General features: G+C 36.6%; 1 protein-coding gene across 5 annotated transcripts in view; it reads right to left on the reverse strand.

The window, feature by feature from the left end:
* Positions 1-21879, reverse strand: part of COP1 (COP1 E3 ubiquitin ligase) — a 259243-nt gene that overhangs the window by 36257 nt on the left and 201107 nt on the right. For 3 of the 5 annotated variants that reach the window (XM_045048918.1, XM_045048920.1, XM_023247685.2), the window contains 2 exons: positions 19987-20111; positions 18720-18880 (listed from right to left, as the gene is read on the reverse strand). In XM_045048918.1, coding sequence (XP_044904853.1) covers positions 18720-18880; positions 19987-20111 — 286 coding nt within the window. Of the gene's footprint in view, positions 1-4418; positions 4798-18719; positions 18881-19986; positions 20112-21879 lie in introns of those variants that run through there. The other 2 variants (XM_045048919.1, XM_045048921.1) reach the window with 2 other exon arrangements.

The raw sequence follows: 21879 nt of genomic DNA on the forward strand, positions 1-21879 counted from the left end.
TAATGTAAAACTATTTAAGAAATGTAGGCCGAAGACTGGAAGGACAAACATCAAAACATTAACTGCTGTTCTGTTTACATGCTACAATTACAGGTCAATTTTCTCAATTCTCTATTTTCTAAAAGTTCTCTATTAAAGAAGAAAAATGTAACACTCCACAGTAGAGACGATGAAGGGATGAAAGAAAGTCATTACGGGCCTCCTGAGTAAGACCTAACTGGATCTAGAGGCCCTAAATGCAGACGCTAAGTTTATCCTCGGTCAGGCATCACAACAGGCACAGAGGGAAAGCTGTGGTTATTTTGATTGGTTTTGAGTCTTCTGATATATCACTTGTATATTTTAGCAAGCGTAAGAGAAAATTGAATAATTCAAATGCAAATGTTCACGCAAAGAACCAAAACCTCATGCTTATTCTAAAAAGTAATTGCCACTTATCTATCACATAGTAGAACCATGCATGGCACCTAAACTGGGTGAGAGAATTTCTTCCTAAGGGTTTATTCACACCTATTCACAGTGAATAGTTTCACTCTCAATAACTCAGCTTGATGCAAATCTTTACACCTAAAAAAAAACCACAAGACATACACAATCTTAAAAGTAACTTATGTTTTTGATAAATCTCATCCAATAGAAAAAATACTATTTACTATTACTAGTACCAAAAAACAAAACTCTTTCACCCCATTAGTTATAACAAATGGGGGAGGGAGCGTAAAGTTAATACTAGAGTTAAACAAAGACTTAACAAAAAACCAAAAACCAAAAACCAAAATAACCCTTGAGAAGTGATTTTTTTCTTCATATCCCTAAAATGATGATTTGGAAAGCAGAAGATAAAAAGGAAAAGTAAGTAAAAGCACGCCCCTAATGCACAGAAAACAATCTCAACTCCGGTCAAAATTATGTAGTTTTCTTCATTCTGCATCTTCACTATAGAAAGACTGAACCTTATTTTTAAACATGGTGAGGACTCTGATGGAGAGTGTAAAAATCTACAGGGTAACCAGGCTTTCCCTTAACTATAATGACCACTGAGATCCCTAGAAGGGATCCTACAATTTGTTTTGCTGACAATAACTCATCCTTTCCACTAATAAAGGAAAACACAGTTCTCAGATCTTAAAAATCCTGAGAAATTGAAAAAACTTAGAATTAAAAAGTCTTAAATCTTTACAAAACCAAAAACTTTGAGAAAATGAAAATATTCCTCATAAAACAAGGACTTCTACTGAATTTTGAAGCTGCAGGGCTAACTTATTAATTGGGAGAAGCATAATTAGCCTTTTACTCTTTTCAGAATACAGAATAAAACTGCTTTTAAATATAAATGCCCACATTATCCATTCTTATTAAATGACATTTTGGATTTATCCAAACCATTATAGTTTTCTATTAGTAAACATCAAGGATTATCACATGAATTACAGATTTGTTGTTTAGAAAAAAAACAGTAGGAAAATGCACAGGAGTATAACTTGTGAAACTTAAATTATCCTTGGCTGCTATATATTTCAAAGGTATCTAGATAATCTGGCATGAAATAAAATATTTCACTTTTTACTTATCAGGTGATAATATTATATGAGAATCCCTAAGATATATAATAATTCTTAGCAATTTTTTTAAAATAAAAAGATAGGGGCACCTGGGTGGCTCAGCTGGTTAAGCAACCGACTTCAGCTCAAGTCACGATCTCGTGTTCCTGAGTTTGAGCCTCACACTGGGCTCTCTGCAGTCAGCGCGGAGCCTGCTTTGGATCCTCTGTCTCCCTTTCTCTGCCCTCGTCCACTCTGCTGTCTCAAAAATAAACAAACATTTAAAATAAAAAATAAAGGGGTGGCTGGGTGGCTCAGTTGGTTGAGCGTCTGGCTTCGGCTTCAGTTTGTGGGTTCGAGCCCCGCATCAGGCTCTGTGCTGACAGCTTACAGCCTGGAGCCTGCTTCGAATTCTGTGTCTCCCTCTCTCTCTGCTCCTCCCCCACTCATGCTCTGTCTCTCTCTCTCTCCTTCAAAAATAAATAAAAACATTAAAAGAAAGTTTTTAATAAAAAATAAAAAGATAAACTCTTGGGCCTCCTAAAATAAACCAAAGTTTGGAATGTTGTGAGAAATAAAAAAACACTGTAAGCAAAGGCAACTACTACTATCTTGCTTTCCCAATCTCTACAGAGCAACTCACAAAGATACACTTGGTGTATCACAAAGCCACAGCTCTAGATACTTAGGATTTAAAACAGTAAGTTAACAAGAAGGAACTAAATCTTGAAGTCAGATTTACTTTCTATATAATCTATCCCGAAAGCTTCCAACTTCTATCAAAGTTGAAGACCTTGAAGACAGGGATGCCTGGGTGGCTCAGTCAGTTAAGAGTCCAACTTTGACTCAGGACATGATCTCATCGTTTGTGAGTTTGAGCCCTGTTTGGGCTCTGTGCTAACAGCTCAGGGCCTGGAGCCTGCTTCAGATTCATCCATTCATTCATTCATTCATTCATTCATTCTCTCTCTCTACCACTCCATCTCTCTCTCTCAAAAATTAAACATTAAAAAGAAAAAAAAGATGGGGGCCACCTGGGTGGTTTAGTTGGGTAAGCATCTGACTTCAGGCCATGATGTCATGGTTCACAAGTCTGAGCGCCACATTGGGCTCTGTCTTAATAGCTCAAAGCCTGGACCCTGCTTCAGATTCTGTGCCTCCCTCTCTGCCCCTTCCCCACTTGTGTGCCCGGACACGCATGCACATGAGCACTCTCTCTCACTCATTAAAATAAATAAAAACATTTTTTAAAAGTTAAAAACAAAAAAGACCTGAAGACAAACATAGGCATGATAAACTGTCTATTTAATTCTCAACAGTGTGTAAAAAGTCTGGTCATTTAAATCAAATGTTTCAGATTTATTATCTGCCTTTATCTTTACCTTTTGGTTAGCTATCACAGTTCAAATAAAGAATCTTTGGGGCGCCTGGGTGGCTCAGTCGGTTAAGAGTCTGACTTCAGCTCAGGTCACGATCTCACAGACCGTGAGTTCGAGCCCCACGTCGGGCTCTGGGCTGATTGATGGCTCAGAGCCTGGAGCCTGCTTCCGATTCTGTGTCTCCCTCTCTCTCTGCCCCTCCCCCATTCATGCTCTGTCTCTCTCTGTCCCCAAAATAAATAAACGTTTAAAAAAACTTTTTTTTTAAAAATCTTTTATCCAAGTTAATCTTATCTAGAGTAAAACAAGACTAATAAACATAGCCCCAAAATGAAATAGCTTGTTTACAGTAATTATAATAGATTGACTTTTCTTTAATCTATATAATCAAATTATTTCTATGTTCAGCAGTAATAACTTTCTCACATCCCGGAAATACCAACGCCAACTTCTCATAGTTTATTTGAAAAAAATACATAAAATGGGATTTAAGAAATAGTGGAAATAAGGGAGATCTGAAACGCACAAAACCCTGGAGTGATCACATCAACAGAGAGCTGTCATGAGAACAACAGGAATTAATGTGAGACTAGAGAAGTAAAATACAAGCATATGTTTCTTTTCCTCAGATAGTATGCAAGTTTGAATTAGTAGGAAACACTTTTCTCTTAAACGATTCCTGTGCTTGGTTCATTCTGCTTTGAGTAATAACTAAGTATATTTTTATTCAACTAGAAAATAAATAATCATGGTATTTCATACATACATTTTAGCATATAAAACCAACTTAAGTAGTGTTCATTAAAAACTTTTAAGTCAAGGAAATGATATTCAATATTCACTCTCTGGCCTTCTACTACTTCTAATATAGAAATTTGGTAGGAACTATCCAAAGATAAACACTTAGAAACCAAAGTTAATCTCTTCCCATCTCAAAATATTTTAGACAATTTTAAGTGTGGTGGGGTATTACTGAAAAAATTATTCGTATACATATTTTTTCATGTTTATTTATTTTTGAGAGAGTGTGAGCAGGGGAGGGGTTGGGGGTGGGGGGCAGAGGATCCGAAGCAGGCTCTGTGCTGACAGCACCGAGCCAGATGGAGGGCTCGAACTTACAAACTGTGAGATCACAACCTGAGCCAAAGTCATATGCTCAACCAACTGAGCCACCCAGGCACCCCTTTTATTTTTTAAATTATAGGTTTTAATTTATAGGTTAATGGCATAATTCAGAATGCACTCTCAAATTAATATTTTTTTTCTCTTATACAAGGTAAAACAAAAAAAAAAACAAAAACCAAGTAGCTTAAAGATTTCTGTCAATTCTATGTTTCAAAATTGGCATACTTTAGAAGGACAAACACTATTTCAAAAAAATTGTTTAATGAGAAAAATTGTAAAAACCATTCTAATGTAGGTCAAATTCCATTACAGTACATAAAAATTAACAATAATGATATATTTAAAATGTTGATTAGCAGACCTGCTAAATGATATTTTGTTGACTGCATTACAATATTCACCGTAAAATACCTAATGCAACAAATGTTTTCACAGAAGCTGTCCATACAGTAGTGGACATTAAGGTTAAGGAATATTTACACTTAATGAAATTTACTTAGAGAATAAATAAATTACAGCTTTGCTTCAGTTTTCCACCACCTTCTTGATTCCTCTCTTTTCTACTTTCCCACCCCACTCTAGTCTGGACACTAAGGGAAGAGTGGAGCACTTAGGAGATGTGAGCCACAGTCTTCCTGGAAGTCAGGGTCCACGCTCAGAATCTTCTTTCCTTCCACGCCCAAGACAAGAGTTCATTCACATTGGCCCTCTTCCAGTCAGGAAAATTTTCTAAAGTGTTATAAATCATCCAGCTAGAGAAAAGAAGAAAGGAAAGGAAAGATAAAAGGAAAAAGAGAAACAGAAATGAAGAAAGAAGAGAAGAAAGAAAAAGAAGCTCTTGTGTTGTCTTCTCCGTGTTCGTTGAAGAATTCAGGATCAGAAATAGCTTAGAAGTATGGGAAGTTAATATGTATTAAAGACTGGTGTTTTTTTAATTACAGAAAAGAAAAAAGACTATTATCTTTTATTTGTCTCTTCCCAAGGAGATAATGGAGTAGCAAAATCTAACAGATATTAGATATTCATAATTATAATTATTACCTTGTTAGCAGATGCTATTTCTGCCTCTTGGTTACTATGCCTAACAAATCTCTTTCCAGTGGTAACATAAATCATCTGTTCCCAAACCTGAATATTCATATAATTTTCTAAGAAGGCCTGGGGAAGTTTTTAATACAAATCTCTACCATGCTTCCTTCCTTCTCCTAAATAGGGCTTCATGGGTCTAAGAATACATATGTTTTGTTTTACGTGTGTGTGTGTGTGTGTGTGTGTGTGTGTGTGTATTTTTAAGACCCCCAAGGTGATTCTGATAATCAGTCAAGTTTGAGCATCACTGGTATAAATAAATTTTATTATAGACGCATTCTGCACTTTCATTAGAAAGCAGAATGGCTTTTTTTTAAATTTTTTTTTAAATTTTTTTTAACGTTTATTTATTTTTGAGACAGAGAGAGACAGAGCATGAACGGGGGAGGGTCAGAGAGAGAGGGAGACACAGAATCGGAAACAGGCTCCAGGCTCTGAGCGGTCAGCACAGAGCCCGACGCGGGGCTCAAACTCACGGACCGTGAGATCATGACCTGAGCCGAAGTCGGACGCTTAACCGACTGAGCCACCCAGGTGCCCCCAGAATGGCTTTTTACATGTGCTTTAGTTTTGTGCAATCTGCTGCTTTATACACAGTGTTTACTAAGTCAGAGAGGGATGCCTATCTCTTAGATAAAAACATATGAATTGGAAAAATAAATATGTTAAATCTTTTTGAAAAAAGACAAAATTGTAAAATAGTAGCAATGTTGAAAGGGAAGGAAGAACAGGCTATAAATCTAACAAAGTATTAAGCTAATAATAAATACCAACTTTTGTATAGTCCCATGTACTTTAAAATTTTCATTGCTTTGAAAATAAGCAAAAGCCTGAAAGTTATCCCAAGGGGCAGACTGGTAATTATGAAATAATTATAAAGGTACCCATGAATGCTGATGTCAGGAAAACTAGTTTTCTTAAACTGATGTAATCTTGATATTACCACTGAGTTTCAAAGGAGTCTAATAGATGTCAGAAGTTATCTCCCACCTCTACTCCAACATTTCTTTGGTTCCAAAATTAGTATTTAATTAATTATGCAACAAGCAAGATAAAGGACAAGCCTGAGAGAATGTATCATTCATTACAAAAATCATATACTAATTACACATTACGTGCAAACAATTTGCTTAGTGCTAAGGATAATTAAAAATGAATGACACTAATAACAAACATTTATATAGCTCTTACTCTCTGCCAAAAGCTATTCTAAACTCTTTATGTACATTAACTTACTTTAACTTTATAATAATCCTAAGAGATAGGTTATTATTATCATCAGCATTTTATAGATGAGGAGGGGGGTGCCTGGCTGGCTCAGTCTTTACAGTGAGCAACTCTTAATCTCGGGATCAGAGTTCAAGCCCACAGTGGGTGTGAAGCCTACTTAAGAGAATATTTTTCTAAATACAATGAGGAAATTGAAGCAAGGGACAGTTGAGGAACTTGAGTAAGGTCACAGAGCTACTATGTGGAAAATCTGATTGAACCTAGGTGGCCTGGTTGCATAGTCTATGCTGTTGTTCAATACGGTAGGATGCCTTTTTTCAAGTTTACAGGTTAGCAGGGAATAAGAGACATGAATATAATTAATAGTACAGGTACTATATTATTCAGCAAATATTTTTTTAATGTTATTTTTTTTAACGTTTATTTATTTTTGAGAGAGAAAGAGAGCACAAGTGGGGAAGGGGCAGAGAGAGAGGGGGACACAGAATCTGAAGCAGGCTCTGGACTCCAAGCTGACTGTTAGCACAGAGCCCAACGCGGGGCTCGAACTTACGAACCATAAGATCATAACCTAAGCCGACGTCAGATGCTGAACCAACTGAGCCACCCACGTGCTCCTATTCAGCAAATATTTTTAATGAATAGGAATCATGAAAGATTTAGGTAAAGAAAAGAAGATTCTTAAGAATATAAGAATATAAGGTTTTAGTTAAAAACACTTCAAAAAAGTGTTTCACTATATTAAAGTCTTATTTGTTAGAAATAAGAATATAAAAAATGTATTTTATTTTATGACTGAAAAAGATGTTCTCACCTACTATGGCTATAACTTTGTATAGTATGGGTGATAACAGAGTTGACAGATTCCCAAGCCAAGTTTTGCTGGACTTTGTTTCAAGGGAGGGAAATTAGGAAAATCCTTGTCCTGACATCGTTCATTTGAGAGTTACAGAAACTTCCATTATGATTCCTGTTGTTTCTGGCCACAAAAGAAAATATCCATCCTTAATAATCAATGCTTTTCCTGAGAATAGAGGATACATTTTTTAATAACTTTTGAAGAGCTGAGAAAGTGTTAAGTGTCCTTTCCAAGTATTGCCTTTTCCCATTAGATATCCATTTAGCATGGGTGACCCAAGACTAGGTAAGTATGTATGATGTGATTCAGAACTGATAAAACAATGATAAGGGCACCCTACTATCTCAGCAGGAGTTACAATGGACTTAGTATCTGCTTCCAACAAAAATATGGTGTCCCTTTAAATAGTTATCATCATTTAAGAACAGAAACAGTCATTTACATTCTTGAGTCAATTTATATTTTATTCCACTAGTTTTAAATAAGGGTCATGTCAACAGAAGGATCCACAGATACAGAACACACATAATCTCCTTACCTAACTACACTCTCTGAATAAAGTAGTGGTGATAAACAATATGTAACAGAAATCAAGAATAAATAGTATTGTCCCAAATTTATCTTAGCTTTATAGCAGTACTTTCACAGAGGATGTAGGGTGTGGGAGATAGTGGAATAGTCCTGAATTACGAACACCAAAATGTCAAAGGACTGATTATAAAACAAGATCTCAACTGCATGGTATTTCCCTTTCAATCAAGAATTTCTATTAAAAAGACAATTTTCAGTATGTAAGTATATAATATGTAACAATCAAAAGAATGTTTTAGAAAATTGCTTATGGAAACAATTCATTAAAAATGATTACGTACTTACGTAACAAAATATTTTCAAGATGGCAAAGATACTGGCATTACACCCCATGTTTCCATGCACCCCGTTTCTTGGTGAAAGAGCAATGTAAGGAAACTTTTCTGGGAGGCAAACTAATTTTAATCAAGTGTTAAAGGTACTCATTTTCTTTAAATGGACAAATCCTGAAGGTTCTCTTCTAAAGAACGAATTAAAAATTTAAAGATTTACTGCAAAAAAAAATGCAAGAAGTACTCCAAGTAGTAAAGTTACATAGCAGTAAAAAGTAAACATTAATATCCTCAACAAAACAATGGTATGCCAGTTATGGTAAAACCTTAGAATAGAATAATATGCAGTCACTGGAAATACTCTTTTCAAAATACATTTAGACCTGGGAAATGTTAATGATAAAGGCAAAAGGTAAAGAAGACATGAAGAAAAAATAAAGAGTACATGGTAATATATAAAATACTCAATTTTATTAAAAACAATAGTACCCATTAAAGGAAAACAACATGAAGATTAATTACATTAAAATGTTACTATTGGTTATTTCTGGGAAAAAGTTGCAATAGACATTTTTTCCTATTTTTTGTTTTTTATAAATTGTCTAAAGTATATATGTATTCATTTCTTTTTTTTTTTTAATGTTTATTTTTGACAGAGAGACAGAGTGGGTGAGCATGCATGAGCAGAGGTGGGGCAGAGTGAAGGGGAGAGAGAGAATCCCAAGTAGGCTCCATGCTGTCAGCCCAGAGTCCAATATGAGGCTTGACCTCAGGAACCGTGAGATCATGACCTGAGCCAAAATCAAGAGTTGAGCACTTAACCGACTGAGTCACCCAGGCACCCCATATGTATTCATTTCTAATTGTTTCTTTGAGTAATGAACTACAATAACATATAGTAAAAATCCTAAGAGATAACGTTCCAAGATGATATACTCCAGCAAAACGCTTGCCAAGGAAATTCACATTGACCCCCATACACTCTTAAAATTGCAAACATTTTTCTCTAAATGAACTCTAAATTAGTTAAAGATAATTATTTAGTTAATGAATTATTCTGACCATATCACTACTGCCTTTTAGGTATAACCACTCCTTTAAGGATTTAGAGATGTGGAAGGAAGGAAGGAAGGAAGGAAGGAAGGAAGGAAGGAAGGAAGGAAGGAAGGAAAGGAGGAAGGGAGGAAACAAAACTGATGTTAGTCCATATTAATGCCTGCCAAAAATTGTGAATAAATAGTATATTTCAGAAAGAAAGGCTGAAAATAGATCTGACATAGACTTGATTACCAAATGGGCTTTATTAATCTAGATAATGGCTATTTCCAAGAAAAATCAGCAAATTTTATTACATCTGCACACAGGACCAAATAAATTATGGGGTACTTTTCAAAGAAGTAGAGTCAGAAAATGAACTGAAATGACAGCCTACTAAGCTCCTTGATTCTCTATATTCGAAAGTATAAAGTTGGCTGCTACCTACGGAAATGCAGCAAACCACATTTATTTCAAAGACTGTATAATCATTCACATGTAATATACTTGGATGTGCAATCCTATATGGATACAGTACACTCAAATACACAGTTTCAGAATTTACAATTGCTTCTTCAAATAAGTAGATACTAAAGTTCTTTCATTACAGCAAGTTAAACATTCGATCGATCAAGTTCTCCTCATTTATATTTAAAAAATGACCGCTGAGGAAATTAAATTCCAAAGCCTAAATAAAGGCAAAATGATCTGTGTTATTCCTAATAGTTATTTCTCACAAATTCATATTTTTTAAATATCATGAAAATTAATACTGAATTAGGCAATGCAAGTAATAAGATTTAGACCTGGGAGGAAAAATCCCAGTAATTTGATAATAATAGAACATCTTTATGTCAGTAACTCTAAACTACTGAGGTTTTCTTGTTAAAATGTCTGCAAGTGAATTAAAATTATAAACTAAAAACAAATATAAAATAAACAATTCTGCATTCTTCATTAGAATAAGATAATCATTACCATTTCTATTCTTGAGAGGACCTAAGCTGCAATTTAAAAATTCTCCTAAAAAAAAGTATTTTCACTAGAGTTCAAATGAAACATCTTAAAATTCCTTTGAAAATTAAATATACTTGAGACTTCTGCATTTTAGTAAAAATGCCAGAGTCACTACTTTTGCAAGACAAAACTAAGGAACAAAGGACAGAAGAATCGGTCAGCAACCCCAAAAGTGACTGAGTAAAAGTGCTTTTAGACACAGGGAAAATACAGCAAGGAAGACAAACAGACAAAGGACAAAGCATTGTCTCTCAGATTAAAAGAAACAACATTAGAACTATTCTGTCTTGGGGCACCTGGGTGGTTCAGTCACTTAAGCAGTCAGTCACTTAAGCACCTGACTTTGGCTCAGGTCATGATCTTGCGGTTCGTGAATTTGAGGCCCGCGTCGCGTCGGGCTCTGTGCTGACACCTTAGCCAGCTTCAGATTCTGTGTCTCCCTCTCCTTCTGGCCCTCCCCTGCTAATGCACGCACGGCGCTCTCTCTCTCAAAAATAAACATTAAAAAAATTAAAAAAAAAAAAAAAAAGAAATATTCTGTCTTTAAACAAGACTAATTAAAAGTAAAAAGTGTAATCCTAAAGCAAAACTGACAGACCACACAGCAAACAAGAAGGGGGGGAAGAAGCATGCTTGCTGTTAACTCCCATAGCACTGTGAAATAAAGGAGAAGGGATGTAATAAATGCTACAATAAAATTGACCAGTATCTTAAAAAAGGGAGGTGTAGAAAATTCTTTCCAGATTATACAAAGGTCAGTAGAAATAAAAAGAATGGGCATTATATAGGATCGTGGCTGACTGTTCAAAACAAGGCTTGGAATCACTGGTTCACTTTTATCCAGAAGTGGCCTATTTATATATACATACACGCATACATACATACATACATACATATGTATACATATACATACATACATGCATATATATATATATGTGTGTGTTATAAGAAAAAACAAGGCTAAACAGAAATTTAATCTGCAGTAAACTATCTCAAATTTTTATAAGACTGAGATATTGGAGCACTTGGGTGGCTCAGTTAAGCGTATGACTTTGCTCAGGTCATGATCTTGCAGTTCGTGAGTTCCAGCCCCGCGTGGGGCTCTGTGCTGACAGCTCAGAGCCTGGAGCCTGCTTCAGAATCTGTCTCTCCCTCTCTCTCTGCCCCTCCCCTGCTCGCACGCTGACTTTCTTTTTCTTTCTCTCTCTCTCTCAAAAATAAAAACATTAAAAAAAATTACAGAAAAAAAATAAAATACAGAAAAAAAAATAAAATAAAAAGACTAAGATACTGTCCTAAAAGAATGTATCTAATTTGTATTTATGCCTTTCCCTCTATCCTCAACCCCCTATTACTAAATTACTGCCATAAATAACAGAAAAGCATGTGCAATTTTTGTATTATCTTACAAAATCGAAGAGTTTTAGGTCATACTTGTACTTGTCCAAAACGTAAAAATACTTTCAAAGTTCAACTATTTTGTAGGTGTCCTTAAATTGATCTCTTTCTTTTGATCAAAATCAGGCAGAATGGAATTAAGGCACAGAAAGACAATGAAATGTTTGGCCTTTTTAGAGACAGGTATTTCATATTTTTAAAAAGTAAGTAATCTAGATGAGATTAAACATGGCATTATTTTATTACACCCCAAAGCAGCTCTCTGTATTTCATTACCTCCAATTTCTTCCCTTTTTTTTTCTTAAAACCATTCTCCAATCAAGAGAGACTATACATAGTTACTCTTTCTTTCCTTCCTTATTTCTTTCTTTCTATTTTTGAGAGAGAGAGAGAGTGCATGCGAGCGCACAGCAGAGGGGCAGGGGACAGAGGATCTGAAGCGCACTCTGTGTGCACAGCAGAGAGCCCGATGTGGGGCTCAAACTCATGAACTATGAAATCATGACCTGAGTCGAAGGCAGATACCTCACCAGCTGAGTCACCCAGGCATCCCAATAACTACTCTAAGTCTTTGTTGACTCCTCCTCATTGCTTCAATCACTGAACACTAAAGTGCCCTCCAAAATACGGTATTCACACTACTTCCAATCTCTAATTACACTCCCTTGTGGAGATACACCCAATTTCTTGGCTTAAACGTCATATGCTGACAGCTACCAATTTCTATCTCTGGCCCCACAATCTGCTGTGAACTCCAAACTTGGTATATTTACTTATACACCAAGTATATACCGGGTATATTTACCTTATATACTTATAAGGCAAATACATCTCAAACTTAGCATCTCCACTTGGTATTTTTAGTAACTTAAACCCAGCCAGTCTATACTCCTCTAAGACACTTCCTCAGGTGGCCTTCTCCTCAATTACTGGCAACTCCACTCTTAAAGTTACTGGGGGGAAAAACAAAACTCAGTGTCATCCTACACTTTTTCTCTTTCACTCTCCATGTGACATTTATTGGCTCCACATTCAAAATATGTACAGGATCTGACTGCTTCTCATTAGCATACCACTATTTGACCTTACCTGGAATTGCCAACAGCCTTCCTGCCTCCATTCCTGACATCTCATAGTCTATTCTCTAGAATATAGCCAAACCAATTTTTAAAAACGTTAAGTCAGATTGTATCATTTCTTTGCTCAAAATCTTACAATGGCTCCCAACTCACAACCAGTAAAAGCCAAAGTCCGGGCTTTGGTAAACAGTGCTCTGTTGAAATGGTTCTTCTTCACCACTCTGAAATAGACTGCTCCCCAGCCAGCTCACTGCAGTGAGGCAATGCTTGTCTTCTTTCTGTTCCCTGAACAGTCATCACTTTCTGAACTTCCAGGCCTCTGAACCGTTTACTCCACCTGAAATACTCTTCCACATTTAAATGTGGATTACATCTTCATGTCCTAGTCTTTGCTCTACTTCAGCTACTCAGGCAATTCTGTTGCCACCGCTGAGAACTACAACTCCATCTCCCAGGCCTCTCTGACCCAGCCTCCCACTTGGTTTTTCTCCCAGTCATTTGTCACCTTCTAATATAATAACTTCTTTATTTTGTTTTTTGTCTCCTCCGGCACATAAAATTTTAAGTCTCCTAAGAGGGCCAGAATTTCTCTTACAGTCTTGTTCAAATTTATCTTCCCTATCTAGAACTGTGACTGCACATAATAAATATCTGTTGAATAAATAAACAAGAGTCTCTCACACTTTCTGCCTCATCTAAAATAAGGAAACAAAGTTATTTTTTGTACCTAATCAAAGTGGCAATTCTATAAAAATCAAACTTAAAATAAATCTGGACTGAAAACGAAGTGAGTTACAGAACTTTTCTGGTCTAGGTAGCACACTTTAAAAACTTACTTAAAGGAGATTTTTCAAAATGGCGGCCCACATGAGGACAAGTATGCAGAGATGGCGGGGCTGTGCAAGTACCTGCAGGAGCCCACCGGAAGGATCTTCATTCTGAGATGGTTCTAACCTCAAGTACCTTCCCATCACTTTCCCGTATTACTCAACCTGACTTCAGAGAGGCACATTTATAGGAGGGAAGATGGCGGGGTAGGAGGACGCTGGGCTCACCTCGTCCTGCTGATCACTTAAGATTCCACCCACATCTGCCTAAATAACCCAGAAAACTGCCAGAGACTAGCAGAACGGACTCTCCGGAGCCAAGCGTAGACAAGACGCCCACGGAAGAGGGTAGGAAGGGCACAGAGGCGGTGTGCGCTACACAGACTGGCAGGAGGGAGCCGGGGTAGTGGAGGGGCAGCCCGTCCGGCAACATCGAACCCCCGAGTCTGACTTGCAAAAGTGGAGGGGCCAGATTGCATAAGTTCTGACAGCCAGCAGGTCTTAACAACCTGCTGTTATAAGTCAACAGCTCTGCTCGGAGAGCAGGAGGGCAAGAGGACACCAGGAGGGAGAGGTGTTGAGCCCCGGATGACAGAGCTCAGTTCTGTAGGGAACAAAGGCGCTGGCCAGTGACATCTCCCTCGCCCATCCCCCAGCCGAAATCCCAAAGGGAACCAGTTCCCATCACCGAACTTGCTTGCACCACGCACCCAACGCTGTGCTCCTGTGGATCTATCTCTCCGACGAGTCAGCCTCCCTCCCAGTGCTGCAGGGCCCCTCCCGCAGGGGACCACCAACAGCAAAGCGAGCTGAGCCTGCCCCTCCCTGTGCACCTTGCGGATCCACCCCGGCTAATACGCCAGATCCCATCGAAGCAGCACCACAAGCCTGGCAGTGTGCAACTAGCCCAGACAGGGGCCACACCACTCCACAGTGAGTCCTGCCCCTGGAAGAAGGGAAGATAAGGTACATACCAGTCTGACTGTGGCCCCAGCGGTTGGCTGGGGACAGACAGCAGGTCTGACTGTGGCCCCACCCACCAACACAAGTTACTCCAGACAGCACGGGGGAAGTGCCCCACAGTTCCACGCCACCTCAGGGAGTATGCAAAATGACAAAATGGAAGAATTCTCAAAAGAAACTCCAGGAAGTAGCGACAGCTAACGAATTGATCAAAAACGATTTAAGCAATATAACGGAACAAGAATTTAGAATAATAGTCATAAAATTAATCGCTGGGCTTGTAAAAAGTATAGAGGACAGCAGAGAATCTATTGCTACAGAGATCAAGGGACTAAGAAATAGTCATGAGGAGCTTAAAAATGTTATAAATGAGGTGCAAAATAAAATGGAGGCGACCACAGCACGGATTGAAGAGGCAGAGGAGAGAATAGGTGAATTAGAAGATAAAATTATAGAAAAAGAGGAAGCTGAGAAAAAGATTAAAAAATGCAGGAGTATGAGGGGAGAATTAGAGAACTAAGTGATGCAATCAAACGGAACAATATCCGTATAATAGGAATTCCAGAAGAGGAAGAGAGAGAGAGAGAGGGGCTGAAGGTGTACTTGAACAAATCATAGCTGAGAACTTCCCTGGTCTGGGGAAGGAAAAGTGCATTGAAATCCAAGAGGCACAGAGAACTCCCTTCAGATGTAACTTGAATCGATCTTCTGCACGACATGTCTAGTGAAACTGGCAAAATACAAGGATAAATAGAAAATTTTGAAAGCAGCTAGGGATAAACAGGCTCTAACCTACAAAGGGAGACCCATAAGACTAGTGGCAGACCTATCTACTGAAACTTGGCAGGCCAGAAAGGGATGGCAGGAAATCTTCAATGTGATAAACCGAAAAAATATGCAGCCGAGAATCCTCTATCCAGCAAGTCCGTCATTCAGAATAGAAGGAGAGAGAAATGTCTTCCTAAACAAACAAAAACTGAAGGAATTCATCACCACTAAACCAGCCCCACAAGAACTTACTTAAAGCTTATCCTATAAACTACAATATGCATCCTCTTCAGTCTAGTATTAATTAGCTTTTTCTTGTTTTTACCTCCTTCCCTGACAAGGCAAAGACCTGAGAACACCCTAATTACATTTATCCTTCTGCCTTATGTTATTACTGTCAAATATTTAATTCTATGTGCTTATTGGCTTTAATAACAAGGCATCATTGCTTTATATAGTCAATACGCATTTACTGAGTATTACCACTTCTCTTCCTTTTCACCATTTCTATTCCTTCACCTTTTTCCATTCCTTTCTTCATCTCTGACCTTTATCTTTGTCTTCTGCATCTTTTCCTTCTGCCTTAAAAAGATCCTTTCAGGTTTTCTTTAGTGTAAGTCTACTGGTAGCAAATTCTTCATATTTATAAATCTAAAAGTGTCTTTATTTTACTTGTGTCTGGAGAGATTTTCACTGAATTGAGAAATTGAGATTGGCAGGTATTTATTTCCCTTTACACAGTGAAGACCTGGTTCCACTACCTCTGGTTTCTATTGCTTAATGAGAAGTTGGTTGTCAGTCTAATTGTTGGCTTTCTGAAAAGAGTACTTTGTCTTATTTCAATAATCTCCCTTTGCATTTTATTTTCAACAGTTTTATTATGACATGTCAAAGTGTGACTGTCCAACACCAGCAGGGGTCACAGGATGAGACACAATTAGCTGTAATCTTGCACTAGGTTAGTTAGTTTCACAGAGGTGTACGGGACAGGAAATTCAGCATGCACAACATCCCTCACTCATCAGGAGGCCAAGTAACTATTCACATGCATAGCTACTTCCATCTCTCCCGAACAACACACACAGAGCTCGCACGGCTGCCAAGGACAGTTAAGGCGCATGTGGTTCTGGACAGAGACTGCCCTGGTTTCCTGCCAGTCTCGTATCGTTCACTTTGGATAGATGTAAGGCCAATATTGCGCCAACTCATGGTTAAGTCCAGGTGCGGTGCAATACTACAGATGGGGTTTCACAGTAAGTTTAAGAGACTAACCTGTAGCAATAACATTCAATGTTTGTCTTAACTCCACACATTTCCATCAAGTTACTATGAGAAGACAGACCCAAGGTCAGATTTTCAGGCAGGCCTAAGTCTCTTCATGGTCCAAGTATAATATTAAATCTTTACTCACATTGTAGATTTATTCTTTAGGGCACAAGAGCTTATTGAATCTCTGCCTTGATGTCTTTCATCAATTTTATGAAGGTCTCAACGATAATCCTTTCTAATATTTGTTTAATTGCATTACTTCTTTTCTCCCCTTTGAGGTTTCTTATTGAATATTTTAAACTTACTCCATCCTCCACCTCTTTTCTGTATTTTTTTTTTTAATATTTGTCTCTCCATGCTTCCTTCTGTATATTTTCTCCTAGCTTACCTATAAAAGTTCATTGATTCTCAACTCTGTCTTATCTTCCCTATGATCCATCCACTGAGTTCTTAGTTTTGGTAATTATAATTTTTCACTTCTAGGATTTTCATTTTTAAAATAGTTTTTTTTAGTTTCCAGTTAAAATTTTCAATCTTGTCTTTTTCCTTGTCAGCATGGTTATTTTCAAGCTATGTCTGACAATTCCAATATCCGGAGCTGCTGTGATTTTGTTTCCGTTGTCCACTGCTTATGCTGAACTTATTCGTATCTCTTGTCTTTTCCTATGCATGTTTTTTATTGTGACCTAGTTAGTGTATCTGGGCTTTAGAAGAAAATAAAGTCCTTAGATGATCTTCTCTAGAAGATCCTCTTTCAAAGAGGATTTAATTTTAATTTAACTACCAATCCAGGATCACTTCAATTTAATTTCGGGACTGATATGATATGAAGTTGAGTTGCAATCACAGTGAGAGCTTATCTTCTAGTGGTTTACCCTAGACTATAGCCCTTTGGGGACCTGAACCACAGTGAGTTCACCCCCACAGTGGTGAATACTAGACTCCAATCCCTGTGCCCTTGTGAGGCTACTAGAAGTGCTCTCAGCCATTACAACAAGACTGGCAAAGGCTCCCAGAAGAAAAGCATACTCAAAAGCCAGGCTCACATTCCTAGGCCAGTAATTCTTTTCTATCTTGTTTACATTCCAATGCCTTCAAATAGGTTTCTGTTATTGTTTTTAAAATAAATATACGTGGTCCAACTTTTCTAGTTCTATTTGGGGGAAAGGTTAGTACAAATAACCTAGTGTGCCACTGCCAAGACTGGAAGTTGAGTCACACTAATTTTAAATATGATAGGAACGGAATATATCTAGTTAAAGTTAAATAGTACCTGAAACTCAGAATGTTTTTTAATTTTTTTCATGTTTATTTATTATTGAGAGACAGAGGGACACAGAGCATGAGCATGATGGCACAGACACAGAATCCAAAGCAGGCTCCAGGCTGTGAGCTGTTTAGCACAGAGCCCGACGCGGGGCTTGAACTCACAAACCATGAGATCATGACCTAAGCCGAAGTCAAGACGCTTAACCGACTGAGCCACCCAAGCGCCCCAAAACTCAGAATTCTTAAAGTACCCATCAAGTAAGAAATTTTTTGATCAAAAGTAAAACTAACCAAGGAAGCACCTAAAGAGCTATTTTTTAATAAGATGACATTAGTGAGTGACTACTGATTATAAAAATCAAGATAATAAAACAATTATTTCTTCACATAACTTATGAGAATGTTTATACTTTAAAACGTGACAAGTTTGAGAATAATTTGTTAATAAGTGACAAGTTTGAGAAAACTGGTTTTTTTGCAATCTAGAAATGTAACTTTCTTATTAAGGAATTAAATGTGTTTAAACATTCTTATGTAAGTGTATTTTCTAGACAGGAATTTTGCTCTGAAATAGTATTTAATTAGGTGTACATATAGGGTACTCTCCTTTACCTACATCAAGTTTTTTTCCTGCTAATATTAGGTTCAGCTCAATGTTTACTGAGTATATACTTCAAATGATCGTTAAGGAAAATGAGACACAGTGTGTACCTAGAAATTTCCAGTCTTCTAGAAGAGATATGAAGACACAATGTGATAACACTAAAACAGAGGTATGCGCAAGATGCTATGGCTACACAGGAGAGACATTACATCAGTAGGACACTGTTCCATTGGTGACATATTTCAATTACTACCTAAAATGCCTGTTTCCTGTGATGATGCAATACTAAGCAAGGAAATGTGTTATCACATATCAATTTGTATTTTAAGCTAACAAAAATTCACATATGTATACATAAAGTGTTACATGAGACATCAAGGTGAAAAACTGATATGAAAACTTACCCCATCTGGCAATGCCCTCCAGCACACAGCACTAACAAATTCATTGGTATCATCTTCTTTTCGGTCTTTATCCAGAACACTTTTGACCGTATCAAACTTAAAAGTTAGCAAAGTCTTAGAAAGTCCTTTATAGTACAGGTAAAGAGAGTTGTTCTCGCTTCCTAAAAAAAATTTTTAAGTAAATAATTTTTCTAGAAGGGGAGAACTCAGAATTAGGACATCACATTCATAAGGTGATTATTACTCAATGTTTACGCTCAAAGACAAATCTTTCATGGTTGAATTTGGAAGATCAGAGCACAAGATTTCTTGGGAATCATGTGAGAAAAAGATTCATAGAGAAAAGCTACACTTTACTAATCTAAAGAAATAATAATTGTCAAATAATATAACATTGGTAATTGTAAGGCTGAAATTACTGCAAAAACCCATTTATGATAGCAGAGGTCTAAAAAAGACCAGAAACTTATTATTATACCATGAATCTTAAATGATGTTTAGAAAGACTTCTAAGAGGAAAAAAGAAAGTTACAGCACTTACAAAGGCAGATTTTAACAACCTACAAAATTTATGTCCCATTCTCCAATAAAGATATTACTCTATTAGATAAGCAGTCTAGAAACCTGTATTTTTGAGCAGGCTATCAAAGTAGAATAACTGCAAGAGATTTGTTCTGGAAGCGTTTAGATTATATACAACTTCACTAAATAAAAGTCAAGTCACTTGAAAGAATTCATGAAAGCTCATATATTTGGGCATTAGGTGCATGTAGCATCTTCACAAAACCTAAAGTGACTTCTTTTACTTCTGATTCCTATTTGTGTAAATTACAAAAGATAATAATAATAATAAATTACAAAAAACAAAAGCCCTAGAATAACAGATCAAGACGATCTAAAACTGCTTACTGAAGAGAGCACTCTATAGAGGAAAATGAATATCAAGCTTAAGACAGTATCTCTGAAATTAGGTCATTAGCAGAAATTAATATTTTCTTTTACGTAATATCTACAGAAATTACTATGAAGAACAATTACAAAACATATTTAACGATTTCATGCTATTTCATGTGGACAGGGTTTGTGCTCAGTGAAGGAGGGAAGAACTAATGCTTCTTCCAGTACAATCTAAGAAGAATTCAATATACTACTTTCTGAGCATATAGATCAATTCTTGACTTGGTATGTAGCCTGTATCTAGTGAATGCAATTTCAGTGACAAATGCCTGTTAAATAAAAAGTTCCAGGAAAAGACAGTTTTACGTACCACAAGCTATATAGTCGCCATTGGAAGCGAGGCCTACGAAGTTTTTTTCATTGATGTGACCCTTGAAGGAACGTAGACAGTATGGTTTCCCTACATTCCACAGTTTTAGTTGGCTGTCTGTTGAGCTGAGGTAAACACAAAAAATTAGAATGTATTTAAGATTTCATGGTCTGAAAAGAAAAAAATTTTAAAAAAGATTTCATGGTCTGAAACTCATCAGTACTAATTAGCGGCAATCCAGTTTGGTTGTTTAGAATGCAGATTTTGGAGCCAGATTTTCTGAGTTACAATGCTCAATATATACCATTAATTTGTTTTTGAACTTGGGAAAGTTACATAACCTCTTTGGCCTCAGTTTTGTTCATTAGTTATGTGAAATACAGTGATTCCTACGTTATTGAATTAGAGGAATTCTATCAGATGTGAAAAGTAAATTCATTCCAAAGGCTTTCAGTAGTCCCTGGGCATGTAGGAAGTGCTTACTAATAAACATCATCAATACCATCATACCACAACCATCAAATAACAAAGTTCCACTGGGAATTGTGCTTAATTTTAGGGATACGATCTGTGTCACTTGGTTTACTTTTCAACTGCTGAACTGTATTGGTATACTAAATTTAAACTACTTTGACAGTTAGTTGTACCTAAGGGGTGCAATGGTATGAATAACTGGGATAGTCTATATAAAGTAATTCATTTACTGAAATTATATACAAATGCAGTTATTTACCAAAAAATAATCGCATATAAAAATCACTGGTGGGGCACCTGGGTGGCTCAGTCGGTTAAGTGTCTGACTTTGGTCCAGGTCGTGATCTCATAGTTTGTGAGTTTGAGCCCCACATCGGGCTCTGTGACAGCTCAGAGCCTGGAGCCTGCTTTGGATTCTGTGTCTCCCTTGCTCTCTGCCCCTCCCCACTTGCACTCTGTGTCTCTCAAAAATAAACAAACATTAAACAAATTAAAAAAAAAAAGATCGCTGGTAATCCTATCATGCAGAGACCTATCATACAGTCTTAGAACTTGAATAAAATACCATGTTTTTTCTCTTTCTGTAACACAAATCCAATCATACCATACACATTATGTTTTAAATTGCTTATCCCTTATTCAAGAATTTGCTTTATAATTTTTCTGTAAAATAAATACACTTTGATATCTGTTAATGACTACATAATAAATCATGTTTTCCCTTACTGTAACATTCACAGAATAGGGCACCATGCTGAAAGTTTTACATTTATTACTTCATTTAAGGACACACAATGTAATTTCTGTAATTAGCTCCATTTTAGAGATGAGACAACTGAGAATGAGAAGGCTAAGGATATTTTGAAGATACCATACATAGCTAGTAAACAACAGAGCCAAGATAGAAACTGTCTTATTGCAGAAGCCAAACTCCAGCTCTTTAAATACTCCTCTATTGCTTCTCATCATTTTTTCAATAGAAATTTATATTGTTTTAAATGTGGTTTTTTGCTTGACAATGTTGCATTAAGTATTTCTTTATGTGTATATATATTTTTATTGGCCAAGAATTCAGAGGTTGCAGCAATATGTATATTTTAGTATTACTTTTTAATATTTCCAAATACACTTGTGGATAAACTTATTCTAAAAACTTCTAAACCCTAAATATGTTCAAGAAAAAAAAATCAGGACTTATAAAACCTAAGAAGGACAAGAGATTGGTGAAAATTACAAACAACAAATCCACATTAATTAGGTCGACTAAAACTTCCCAATTTAGACAAATAAGATACATGTATTTCAGTTCGCTGAAATCCAACTCATTTAACACTTATAAATCAAAACTGAAGAAAAATACTTCTGCCATATAATGTACTATCCACATTTGAACCTGAATAAAACTTTAGTTATTTACTG

Source organism: Felis catus, chromosome F1, assembly GCF_018350175.1.
Source record: "Felis catus isolate Fca126 chromosome F1, F.catus_Fca126_mat1.0, whole genome shotgun sequence".
NCBI classification, from domain to species: Eukaryota; Metazoa; Chordata; class Mammalia; order Carnivora; family Felidae; genus Felis; species Felis catus.